At 41.1% G+C, this 13,148-nt stretch overlaps 1 protein-coding gene across 5 annotated transcripts in view; it reads right to left on the bottom strand.

Annotated features, from left to right (window-relative positions):
• Window positions 1-13,148, bottom strand: part of LOC143146770 (uncharacterized) — a 272,791-nt gene that overhangs the window by 74,782 nt on the left and 184,861 nt on the right. The window contains exon 2 of one of the 5 annotated variants that reach the window (XM_076311396.1): window positions 3,712-4,373. The exons of the other annotated variants lie outside the window; for them this stretch is intronic. Within the exon in view, the coding sequence (XP_076167511.1) occupies window positions 3,712-3,882 (171 nt within the window). The 5' untranslated portion in view covers window positions 3,883-4,373. The remainder of the gene's footprint in view (window positions 1-3,711; window positions 4,374-13,148) is intronic. 5 annotated transcript variants of the gene reach the window in all.

Below are 13,148 nucleotides of genomic sequence, written 5' to 3' on the forward strand. Positions count from 1 at the left end.
CGGGAAATGACCGGATATAAAGAGAATAACGTTCGGAGTTAACTAGATTCGTCGTGTACCGGAGTCGGATGCGCAGAACGAGGCACGCGTGGAGTGTTCCCCCACTCCTGGCGCGCGCACCCCCCACCACGTCCACCGAATCGGGCGCCTAGAACCAATTAACCTCGAGAACGCTCGTCCCGCGTTAATAAGAATCGATAACGAACGATGAACGATCGAATCGCCGCGGTGGATCGAGATACGATACGTACTCGATCGTTTCGATCGATGCAAGACGTTGAATATATAACGGTGGACTGAAAGCGCCATATTGGACGGGGGTATGCATCGAGACGATTTAAAATAGGATTATAGTCGACGGTTTTCTATTCGGTCGGCGTTGAAATAGGATTACAGTCGCGATCGGTTCCATTCATTCTGTAATCCATATTGTATGAGTTTCGAACAATCCTGTTTCGTACGACGGCGGTGGGGCGGGGGATTGGAAGCGGTTACCGGCAGAACTCGGCACACGGTGCTCGCTTTATTTTCCTCGGCTGCTTATACATTTATATATTTGCAGCGCGGAACGAAGACAAGTCGATGTTCATGATTACGATTGTGTACGCAAAACGATAAATTATGTACAGATTTTTCGATTTTGGTTCGACCGGGTGAGAAGTACGAAAATGAAGTACGAGAATGTTACTTGTAAATTCTTCGATCATAATTTTAAATCTTCGGTGTAGCGAATTTTATCAATATCGAAAATTGTGGAAAAATTGTAATAAACAAGAATTGTGACACGAGAAAAATCGTTAATTAAATATCGATTTTATTAAGTTTGCAAAACCCCTCAACACGTTCTAATTATTCTGTGTTTAAACTGGAACACTTTCGTGAGAATTATACAAAAATTAAATATCGCGCGTACAAGAATTGCGTTGACGCGTAAAAAATACTGTCGATTACGTGTAAATTTTAGCCGTTTCATAAAAATTCACGAACGACCCAATTCTCCCCGTGTTCGACTTAGGATTTCCCCTCGAAAAGAGTCGTGAAATTGAAATTGTCGCTCGAGAGCGCAGATTCGTTGCGTCTGAGTGCAACTGACGCAGCCACGATCGTTCTCAGGGAGCTGAGTTGCAAAGGAAGCGCCACGATGTGCCTTTTTATTGGTTCTTGCGCCCTCCCCGCCACCATCCAGCAAGGATTTTACGTTCGACGATAAAATTCGCGGCACCCATCGGTAATACACGCGCCATAGTTCTGGAAGGTAGCCAGATACGGTAATACCGGGTCGTGGTAATTAAGGAAATACGTCGGAGACGGTTGCGCGAGGGACACTTTCCCAAATTTCATCGAAATAATCCCCGCGGGCCAATCCCTGTTCCTACCAGCGTCTTACAAAGTTATCACGTGACAGTTTAAGCGGCCGTAACTATTATTTACTCCACGAACTGTGTACGGCATAGTTCCGTTGAACTATGACGCGTACCCCCCTCTCCCTCCCCGTTTCGTCGTTTTATCGAGAATAATCAACGAACTCGAGGCGCGTCTTGGAAGTTGAATAGGGGACTCGTACAGCTCGTTGAAAAAAAGGGTCTCGTGGGTCGAGAACGAAATTTCGTGGAGGGGGGATTTATGAAATATTGTACGCATCGATTCTAACTTTCGACAACGCGTATCTTTCAGTGATTTTGAATATTTTATACGTTGGTTATAACTTTCGATAACCGTGTACCTCTCGGTGATTTTAAATTATTAATATTTTGCGGAACAAAATTTACGAGAGGATATATACGTGTTATTTTATACCGTGGTACTAATTTTCGATAACGTGTATCTTTCAGCGATTTTAAATTGTTATTATTATTATTACTGTACAGTTCGGGTGTATGTGTTTGCGGCTCGTCGAACGTATCGAGCGCTGTCTAAATATGCATCGTTTTAAATGTAAATGTACTCGATTGGCATGCAACAGTAAGCCGGTGTTCTGATGGAAGACGATTCCCAGTTTAAAAATAAGTCGAAAACGTAGAATAACGTTTCTTTGTGCGAGGCTCTCTTCTCGAGGTAATCGATTTTGAAAATATGCGGGGCACGCGCGCATTTTGATCGATAAATTTTATCGACGGCTCCACGCTCGTGTTTTATCCCTGGGATTGCAAAATGTTTACAATCCCGCGGAGAGTTTCTTTCGTGTCTCCGGCGAGTAACGATTTTGTTGCATTCTTTTTTTTTTTTGTTAAATTTAGAATTCCGAAGAAACATTCTTAAAATAGCGATATAAATTTGTGCAAAATTGGACACTTGGACTGAACTTACATCGTATTGCATTCATTTTTAGAAAATACATTTCTATTTTTCCGAACACAAAATTCACATAGCGTTCCTAATTTATTTTTTACCCAGAAAATTATACTATTATTCTCGGTTGCATCGACGAAAGAGGGACATTGTTTGTAACGAAAAGGGGGATATTAATTCGACTCGAGTGAAAAAGAATTAAATCGTCACGAATAAAAAAGAATTAAATGTGTTCGGAACATTTTCAAAATTAACCTTCAAAAGAGAACCCTCGAAAATAAAATGTTATATCACTCGATTAAGAAAGAATTAAATCGTGGTGTGCCTTAAACAGTTTCAAAATCACCTCTAAAAGGGAGCCTTCGAAAATAAAATTTTCGAAATAAGAAAAAATGTAATTTTCGGGAATGAAAAATACAATAATTAAATCGTCACGAATAAAAAAGAATCAAATCGCCACGTGCCCCAAGCATTTTCAAACCATCAAAAGGGAGCTTTCGAAAATACAATTTTACACTATTGGACTAAGAAAAAATTAAACCGTGGTGTTTCCCATTTTCAAAATTAACCTTGAAAAGGGAATCTCCAAACATAAAATTTTCGAAACAAGAAAAAATTCAATCTTCGCGAATAAGAAATAATTAAATCGTCGTAAATAAAAAAGAATAGAAGCCTCATGTGCCCCAAGCATTTTCAAAATTAACCTTCAAAAGGGAGCTTCCGAAAATAAAATATCACACCATACTACCAAGAAATAATTAAATCGTCGCGAATGATGAGGAATCGAATCGCCACGTGCCCCAAGCATTTTCAAAATTAACCTTCAAAAGGGAGCTCCCAAAAATAAAATATCACACCACACGACCAAGAAATAATTAAATCGTCGCGTGCCTCAAACATTTTCAAAATTAACCTTCGAAAGGGAGCCCCTGAAAATAAAATATCACACCATACGACCAAGAAATAATTAAATCGTCGCGTGCCCCAAACATTTTCAAAATTAACCTTCGAAAGAGAGCCCATGAAAATAAAATCACACACCGCACGACCAAGAAATAATGAAATCGTCGCGTGCCCCAAACATTTTCAAAATTAACCACCACCCGGAGAAGGGGGTCCTGGAACGTAAAATTTCGTTCCACATTCCCGATTTATTCTCGTCCCGGAAAGTCACCCTTCTATTCTCGGTCGCGCCAGGAACAACGGGACACCGTTGGTACCGTAAAGGGGGAAACATTAATCCGTCGCGACGGGAGACGACGAACGCGTCGTCCCCGATTCTCGCACCCCGCCGCGACATCGCCGTCAACGTAGGCGCGGCGCGGCGTGGCGTGGCGTGGCGCGACGTAGCGCGGCGTGGCGCGACGTAGCGCGGCGTGGCGCGGCGTGGCGCGTCGCGCACCGAAAAATGAAGTGTCTTACCTCGTTTTCGAGCTTAGCGTTCTCGTTGCATTCCGTCCCCTTGGCGTCGGTGGGCCTCTCCTTCACCGAGAGGAGCTTCTTCGGCTTCCGCCTCGAGCGTCCGTGACGGAGCTTCACCGTCACGGTCTTCGACTTGTTGAAGCTCTCCGCCGGATAAACGCACGCCAGCATCGTGCTCGTGGACGCTTTCGCGATTATTTTCGTTCGATTGTTCAAAAATTCGCGTTTCTCGAAAAATTGGGGAGAGAAGAAAAAAAAAAAGAAGAAGAGGTTCGAAAAACGGTACGCACACGCGTTGTCCCTTCGCCTAACAACGAAGTTCAGGCTTCACGGGGTTCGCTCCTCTTCGCTCGCGCCGCGATTCCATCGACCTCTTCTCCCTCGAAGATTTCTCTCCCTGGTTACACCCCGTGGATATTAATTAAAAAAACGCGATTCTCGCGTCACTGTTTCTTTTTCTCCTCTTCCTTCCACCTGGAACTTTAATTATCGCGCGCACTTTCCGCGTTCGAAACTGTTCACCAATGTCTCTTTCTCTTTCTCTCTCTATTTAGCTCTCTTTACAAATGTCTCTCTCCGGTCCAAGTTGGATCAAGTTCAGGTCGATTGGTTCTTCCTCGTGATGGAAATTACCGCTCGGGGAGAAACGCGCGCCGATTGCTCTAAAATGTCACAGAGAAACAAGTTCGCGTTAACGCGCGCAACGACGACGACGAATGCCGGCCGCTTCGACGCCGCGACGACACCCTGGGTTAGCTCTGGGGCAACGGAGGACGGGAGAATGGCCAATCGAACCGAGCCGAGCCGAGCCGAGCGGCGATAATTAACGATTCGAGTCGCGCGTGCAATAATGCGAGCCCGAGTGACGGTCCGCGCGGTGAATGCAGTCCGAGTTCGCAACGGAGAATCCGCGCGACGCGTTATATTCCATTACGCCTGCCAATTAAAACGCGAGCGAACTCGTCCGGTTCTTTATCATCGTTGCTCGCGATGCTTGCCATTGTATCCGTTCCTAACCCCTCCCACTGTATTTCGAGTTCCAACCTACCCCCTCTCCATAGGGTTTCGAAGGAGCACAATATGCGCTCGATGGAAAATATTTTTCATATCCGGCGTTCCCAATGGCGTCGAAAGTTGATCAATTTACGAAGTGCATTCCCAATTGTCGACGAATAAAATATACGATACAGATTCAGATTTTTGAACGAATTTTTTTCAAATTTTACGGTTTTCAAAGAGACACGAGATTTGAATACTTATTGGTTGCGTTGGGAGAAGAATGTTCGGCTATAGGTAGAGGGTTGTATTGTACGCGCGTGAAAAGATTGCGTTTGGAATTTTGTTCGTTGTACATCAGTATCTGTATACGTTCAATGAAAGTTTTTTTAATTGTGATAACTTGGAATAGTTTTATATTTGTTCTCGTGTAGTTATTTTTGCGTGGTTCGAATAGTTTTACGTAGTTTGGATCGAGGAGTGGTAGCGATTCAAGTGTTCTTCTTAAGGAGGACAAAGACGTTAATTTCGAATGCAATTTTCTCGCGTGTTTACTATAGAACATCGAGTACCAATGTGTGCTTTATGGAAAGCTTCGATAGTTGATGAAACGTTTGAGTTATTTTTGTATCATTTTACGTTAACGGTTTATAGAACTTTTTGGGTTAATTCCATGTTGTACACATGGGTTATCGTTATATTTTTCTTTACGAATTTCCGGTGTACGTTGTTCGTTAACAATTTGAACAGCAAACGTTCGGAAAGTTTCGCGAGCAATTGTTTATCTGCACAAAGTACCGGAATGTTGGCCAGCTAATAAGAGGGCCATGTTTTGAAAGCTAACAGAGTATCAGGGAGATCTGCTCCGTTTCTCGAAATAAGAGGAATGGTATTCGCATAACGATACTCTTAAACTGGGTAAAGCTGGCGTATTAAACCGTCACCATTGTGAAACACCCTCCATGACAAACGTGAATGCTAGAAATCGGGTACCGCAATTAAGGTGAAATGTTCTATGTTCGCTTCGTTCCGTAGGAAACGTCGCCCTCTACTCGAAACGCAATTTACCATGAATGTTCGTGAAAACCTCCCATAATTTCCTAGACGCGATCTCGTTACGGTGAATTCGGTAACCGTTTGATCAACGAATCGAAAGTTAATTCTTTGGTCACAGTCAACAAATTCTGCTGCGAACCTCAACGAGTTAAAATTGGTTCTGTTATTCAACGAATTTAAGTCAGTTCTTATACAACTCTTAACGAATTGAAGTCAGTTCTTATACGATTTTTCAACGAATTAAAGTCAGTTCTTATACGATTTTTTCAACGAATTACAGTCAGTTTCTTTATGATATTCAATGATCTGAAGTCAGTTCTTATACGACTCTTAACGAATTGAAGTTAGTTCTTATACGATTTTTTAACGAATTACAGTCAGTTCCTTTATGATATTCAATGATCTGAAGTCAGTTCTTACAAAATACTCAACAAATTCAAGTCAGTTCTTACCCAACTCTTAACGAATTTAAATCAATTCTTATACGACTCTTAACGAATTGAAATCTATTCTCCAACGAACCTCAACAAGTTGCACTTTTCCTGCAACCCTCGATAAATTGAAGTCAGTTCTTTCACAGCCCTCGGTAAATTAAAGTCAGTTCTTCTACAACCCCGAACAAATTGAAATCAGTTCTTCTACCCTCATTCCCAACGAACGAAAATCTCTTTCCTACCATCTTCAACTATCAGATTTGAATTAGGTCCGGATCAAATACACAATTTTTGATTCTCCAACAAATCTTTCACGATTCTTCCAAGAGAAGAAAATATTTTCTTCGAAAATATTCGTTCGACAATTACACCGACCTGTGACCTTCGAAAACGATCTCGCGTCCTTAAAATTCCGTTTCGTTCCTCGTGTAAAATCCATGGATCTCGAGCTATTCGGTATTTGTCCAACAACGAGCGGAATTCCGTTAACAACGGACTGGAGGAGTCAATCTCGTATCGAGCTCGAACGTAAATCCAATTTCGAAGGCAAACGATACTCGAAACTTCCAAGGAGCCGTACCTATTGTCGGTTGATAATGCGACTCTTGTTAATTATAGCCGCGATACAAAGGGAAAAGGGCAATTCCCAGGCATCTATTCGAATACGTAGCTTTGCCGATTGTTTACAGCTCGCGGATCCTCGACGATCGTTCTACGTCTATCCGCCTCTGATTCTACGAGCGTTTGCGTACCGAATCGGGAGCATTGCGCAGCGAGTTTCGGTCGTTACGTAAAGCCTAGGCGCCGACATCATCGACTCTGTAATCTCGATTGCGTCGCGCGATCCATCGAGTTAAACGACGTTAATCTTGAAAATTGCCCGCTTTTACCGCCGTTCTCGCCGCGGGCGCTTCGAAACGGTCGCTGTTTTTAACAATTATTCGCTGGAACGACGCTCAAATTATGGATGGGAAGAGAATCGTACCAGAAAATGGTCGCGTGAACGTTTCTATACTCTTCTCTTTCCTATGTAAACAATATTTTAGTCTTCCGTGGTTCTCGTGGAAAATTTATGTACAATTGCTTGTGATTGTTCAGAGACGGATTATTCTGGTCGATAAGCGAGAGTAAAATAATTACGATGTATCCCCTGGTATTTTTAAATCAGGAATGATTTCGTTTGTACATTAATTAAGTGCAGTACTATTAACTAAGAAGGGAGAGGAAAAATGTATATAAATATAGAATAGTCTTTTCTGAACAATTATAAAATTGTTTTTGTTAAAAAGCGATCGTAATTGATTCGTACAGTTGTGTTCTCTCCTGAGTTCATCGCTTTGAAATTTTAAATTGTTTTCATCGTGTATGTACTGTACGGACCTCGAAAGAATGCTTTCAATCAATGAGGAAAAATCTTCTCAACTATAAATTGCATTTTTGTGACATAGTCGCTAATTAATAGCGTGGATAATTTTTTCAAGAATCCTAATCGTTAAATCTGAATTTCATCGAAAGGTAATCTTTCCAATTCTCTACTATACAACGATGTATTCTCACAGGAGTGGGGGGATCGATGACTCAGTGACCAATCGGAATCCTTCTCCTTCCCTAACAGCATCCTGGTTGGCTCCGCGAGTCGTGACCCTATCGTGCCAAATTTTTTTTTCTACTCCTTGAATCAACATTAGAAACGCGTTGAAAAGGACCTGGAACGGTTGCTTGTGCGCATGCGCGAGGAGTGGGGGCACCGAACGTCGCGTCACCGGTATACCCAGTACCCCCTCCACTCAATTACGCCAGTAGGCCACAGTGGGGGGGATTAAGCGGAATCCTACGCGACTCCCAACTTCCCTCAAGAGGTCGGAAGGGGTCTTTGGAAGATTTCTACCCCCTTGGCGAGGAAAAAAGGGGGTCGAGAAGGTTTCGTCAATAGAAATGTTTACGGAACTACGCCCAACGCGAGCTTTAATTATTCGTCTTCATTGAATATCGTCGGCACAGTAAAACGCTTTCCCGGTTAAGCTTTTTTCGAGTCATTATTTATTCCTACGGTCTTTTAATTTATCCTGGAAAAGAGGCGGGGAAGATGGAGGGGTAATTTTTGTTTCCAAACTTGAATCTTTGCCGCGCGGTTCTTCGAGTGGCTTGTTTTTTTTTCTTTTTTCTTTTTCCATTTCATTTTTCTTCTCAGAGGGCATCGAATGAAGCACCGCGGGGAGGTGTAGCGACTAATGAAAAATTTGAGGCGAAATTACGTTACGTTTAAGAACCGACGACGCAGGTAACGAAGAGACAGAGGACGAGAGAGAGAGAAATTTCGTGAAAGCCGGTTTCCCTCGACGCCACTCAGCGGCGTCGCTTCTTATTCGCGGCGAAACGACGCTCGAGAGCGGCCGCTCGCTTTCGTTGCTCGCGCCGCGTGTTTCCGCCTTAATTTCGGCTCCGTTTCTGAATGCAATCTTCTCGCGGGGATTCGCGAGTGTCGCCGCGCTCCCTACCCTCGGTTCAACGACGATCATCGTCGGGACCGAGAGCGGCGTTTCAACGAAACGACCGTTTCCAACGTGGAAATTAACTGGGCGCGTGTAACCGGGTAATTTCTTTAATCGAAAAATCGAATCGAATTAATACAGAAGCGAGAATTAATTTCTATATTTAATAGACGAATGAACGTCGAAAGGAAGAGGGTAGGTTCATTTTGTTATTGTACATTTTGTTACTCGAAAGCCAGTGTTCTAATTTTCAAGAAAGTAATTTTTATATTAGTTTACGGGATAGCTCATAAATTAAAGAAAGTAGCAAAATGTCTCGTACAGATGATTTTAGAATCGAGAATTAATTTCTGCACTTAATAGACGAAAGAATTGTGAAATAAATACATATGGAAAGAAAGGGAGAAGATTCATTTTGGTATTGTACATTTTGTTACTCGAAAGCCAGCGTTCTAATTTTCAAGGAAGTAATTTTTATATTAGTTTACAGGACAGCCCATAAATTAAAGCAGCCAAATGTCTCGTATAGATCATTTTAGACGTGTCGAGTTTCAGAAAACCGTTGTTATTTTATATTATGGACAATTTCATAATACTGGTTCGTCGGTCACGCGAGATTAATTTGACGCGTGACACGTATCGAATATTAACATTGAACAAGATAGATTCGATCCAATCGAGCGGGATCTGACAAAGAAACATTGTGCCTGTGAGCTGGATCTGACACGAAACCGAATTGAACAAAATTAAGTACACTATTGAATATAAGGTAAAAATTACATTCGTTCGTATAAATGGTATACATTTTACACAGTACAGAATAAAATATATACCTACGTAAAAATTAATTTCACATTTACGGAAATCTGATCTTCATCGAGCACCGGTTAATCAATTTATACATTTTCATTTATTGCACTCTTCAAGAGGGTCGAAAAATAAAGTTAATACTCGACTAAAATACTAAAAATTGTTTCAACGAGTCTAGATTAATTCACGTACATGTGACGTAGCGACAGTGAATATCTTTGTTGTTAAATTTCTTTTTCGACATTCTACACCGTCTCCGCGGATAATTAACCGTTCCGCGTCCATGGAAGCTCGGAACATCCATCGAAGCGGTTATTAAAGCGGATGTTAAACACCACCCGTGGCGAGTAACCTTCCGTAAGACAATAGTTTCCTTGTTATACCTCTCTGCATCAAAAACAAAAAGAGCCCCGGACGAGCAAACATCAATGTTCGCCCACGTTATCGCGAGACGATGACGACGAAACGTTAATTAAATACGCAGCTCGCTCGATCGATTTTAATATTTTCCAATTACTCGACCAGTGACGATCGACACCCCCCCCCCCCCACGTGATGAGAAAATAGGAGGAGGGACTGGTTCTTTCGCTATTGTGACGAGACTTTTGCACGTCACTTGGTAAAATGACGTGTTTTAAATTTTACACGTCGATTGTAAAAAGAATATTACGAAACTTCAGCTTTGAATATCTGTAAATATACGAATGAGTCGATCTGCATGAAACTTCACACATGCTTCCATCGAACAGTAATATCATCTTTAGAAAAGTAAAACGACGAACTAATTGGCGCCATTTTTTATCGAACGACAAAACTTACTGAACAGTACTAGGTTGTTCATTAAGTTTCGTGTATTGAACAGTAATAGGTTGTTCCTTCAACAAAACTCACTGAATAGTACTAGGTTCAATAAGTTCAATAATAGTTCAATAAGTTTTGGATATTGAACAGTACTAGATTGTTCGTTCGACAAAACTTACTGTACAGTATTATATTGTTCATTAAGTTTCGGGTATTGAACAGTACTAGGTTGTTCCTTCAACAATACTTACTGAATAGTACTAGGTAGTTCAATAAGTTTTGTGTATTGAACAGTACTAGGTTGTTCGTTCGACAGAACTTACTGCACAGTACTAGATTGTTCAATAAGTTTTATCGAACGCCAGAACTTACTGAACAACCCATCATATGAAACGAAAATAATTCCAACTAAGGATTACCCAAGAAGAATTCCTATTCCTTTCAACTAAGAAAAGTTTCAATTTTCGCTTAAATCTACTCAACACTTTAACACTTCGTTAAACCGTAGTAAAGTAAGGTTTAGCAAGAGATACAACGTGTATTCAGTTCGAAGACTAGACTTAAACTTGGGCTTTATTCCCACGAGGATCTCTCTCTCTCTCTCTCTATATATATATATATATATATCGTTGGATTGTTTTGGGGTACAGTGTGCGAGAGTGGGGACTAGAGCAAAGTTCAGCCGATGTCATCTAGGTGCTGTCTTTCCTGGACTATGCCTTGTTTTCGGGTGAGTCGCAAGAGCAAGGTTCCCCAAGTGTCATCTGATGATGGCTAATCTACAAACAATCGATCGTTCGATGTTTCGCGATATCCTCGACTTTTAACCAATTTGCATCATCGCCCTGCTTAAGTTGCCTCATTCAAACATCAGCGACGTTCAACCGACGACTGACCGGTATCACCACTCGCAGGTTGATCGTATGTGCGAGCATAGTAACGAGCATCAAAATTATTTATAGAGTTTATTAACAATACACTGTTTAAAACGACTAATACACAATATTATATAGCAAAATATTTTTTTACAGGCTTCTTTGCACCTTTGCGTAGTGTTTGTTGCGTGCCACGCGGATTTTTGCGTGCCGCAACACTCATAGCGGCAGTCTGAAAGATTTTCACAAAAGAGTCAAACTTATTTAGAATACACTGATGTGTATCGAACTAATTAAACCAAAAAATTCTCGGAAGTGGTTAAACGTAGTCTGTTGCAACTGGTAATAGTGTACAGTAATGTGAAATTAATTATTTTCCGTAAATGTGAAATTAATTTTTACCTAGGTGTATATTCTATTCTGTACTGTGTAAAATCTACACCAGTTCTCGGTGATAGTGGACAGTCGTAGGTTCGCGTATTATTCCACATTCGGTGATAGTGTACAGTCGCGACTCGTGGATTATTCCATGCTTGGATGCAAATGGGTTAAAAATGGTACGCGAGAAAAGCGACGCGTGGAGTCGATTTCCAGGTGGGGAAAACTTAGCAGCACGTAACCGTCGTTTATTAAGCGAGTGTATCCGAAATCGATAGAAGGGGCGTGTAACGCAGGTTGTTGGGGAGGTACGGAGCTGTTGTCCATGTGACAGGAAACAACGGAAACGACGAGGAATCGAGAACGATTAAACGGACGTAGTCGTTCCCGGTGCTTATCAGTTTCGTAGCGTATCTCTAAAAATAAACAGACGGAAGAATCGCTCGAGGACCCGTGAGCGTAGTCACCAACCCTGTGTCGTCTTCGTGTCTCGAGCCTCGTCCACGCGACCCAGAAAGACGAGTGTCCTCGACGACCCCCCGCTAGAGAACGACTGCTGGGACGCGACGTTTCCTTTGTGCTTGAGCTTGTTTTCATCGAATGTATCATGAGCGAGGATACGAATGTTTGCACGGAAGGACGAACGATTACAAGATTAGGTATCGATCAGGTTCGAGATTTAACCCCTTTGGACTCGAGAGGAGACATGTGATTTGGGGTACTTGTTCTGATCTGGGAGAACTTCTGCTTGGAATTTTTAGGAAGGATGAGGTGCTCTAGGACTATCGTAATCGTGACACCTGTGGTGTAATGTTGGGTTGTTTGGAGAGTCATTTCGTTTTCCAAAATGGAGAATGTATGATTTAATAAAATTGTGTTTCATTTTTAACTAAAAAAAAAAATGAAATGACTTTCCTAACAACCTAATATAATCTTGGAATTTTTAGGAAGGATGAGTTACTTTAGGACTATCGTAATCGTGACACCTGTGGTGTAATGTTGAGTTGTTTGGAGAGTCATTTCGTTTTCCAAAATGGAGAATATATAATTTAAGAAAATGTTTATACGCTCTAAAGAAATTGTGTTTCATTTTTACCTAAAAAAAAAAACATGAAATGACTTTCCGAACAACCTAATATAATCTTGGAATTTTTAGGAAGGATGAGTTACTCTAGGACTATCGTAATCGTGACACCTGTGGTGTAATGTTGGGTTGTTTGGAGAGTCATTTCGTTTTCCAAAATGGAGAATGTATAATTTAATAAAATGTTTATACGTTCTAAAAGTATCGTGTTTCATTTTCACCTAAAAAAAAAAAATGAAATGACTTTCCAAACAACCTAATATAATCTTGGAATTTTTAGGAAGGATGAGTTACTTTAGGACTATCGTAATCGTGACACCTGTGGTGTAATAACTGTTGGGTTGTTCGGAAAATTATTTCGTTTTCCAAAATGGAGAATGTATAATTTAATAAAATGTTTATATGTTCTAAAAGAATCGTGTTTCATTTTTACATAAAAAAAAATTAAATGACTTTCCGAACAACTTAATATAATAACTTTCGTAAAAAGGTTTACAATGTGGTATGCGAT

Source organism: Ptiloglossa arizonensis, chromosome 1, assembly GCF_051014685.1.
Source record: "Ptiloglossa arizonensis isolate GNS036 chromosome 1, iyPtiAriz1_principal, whole genome shotgun sequence".
NCBI classification, from domain to species: Eukaryota; Metazoa; Arthropoda; class Insecta; order Hymenoptera; family Colletidae; genus Ptiloglossa; species Ptiloglossa arizonensis.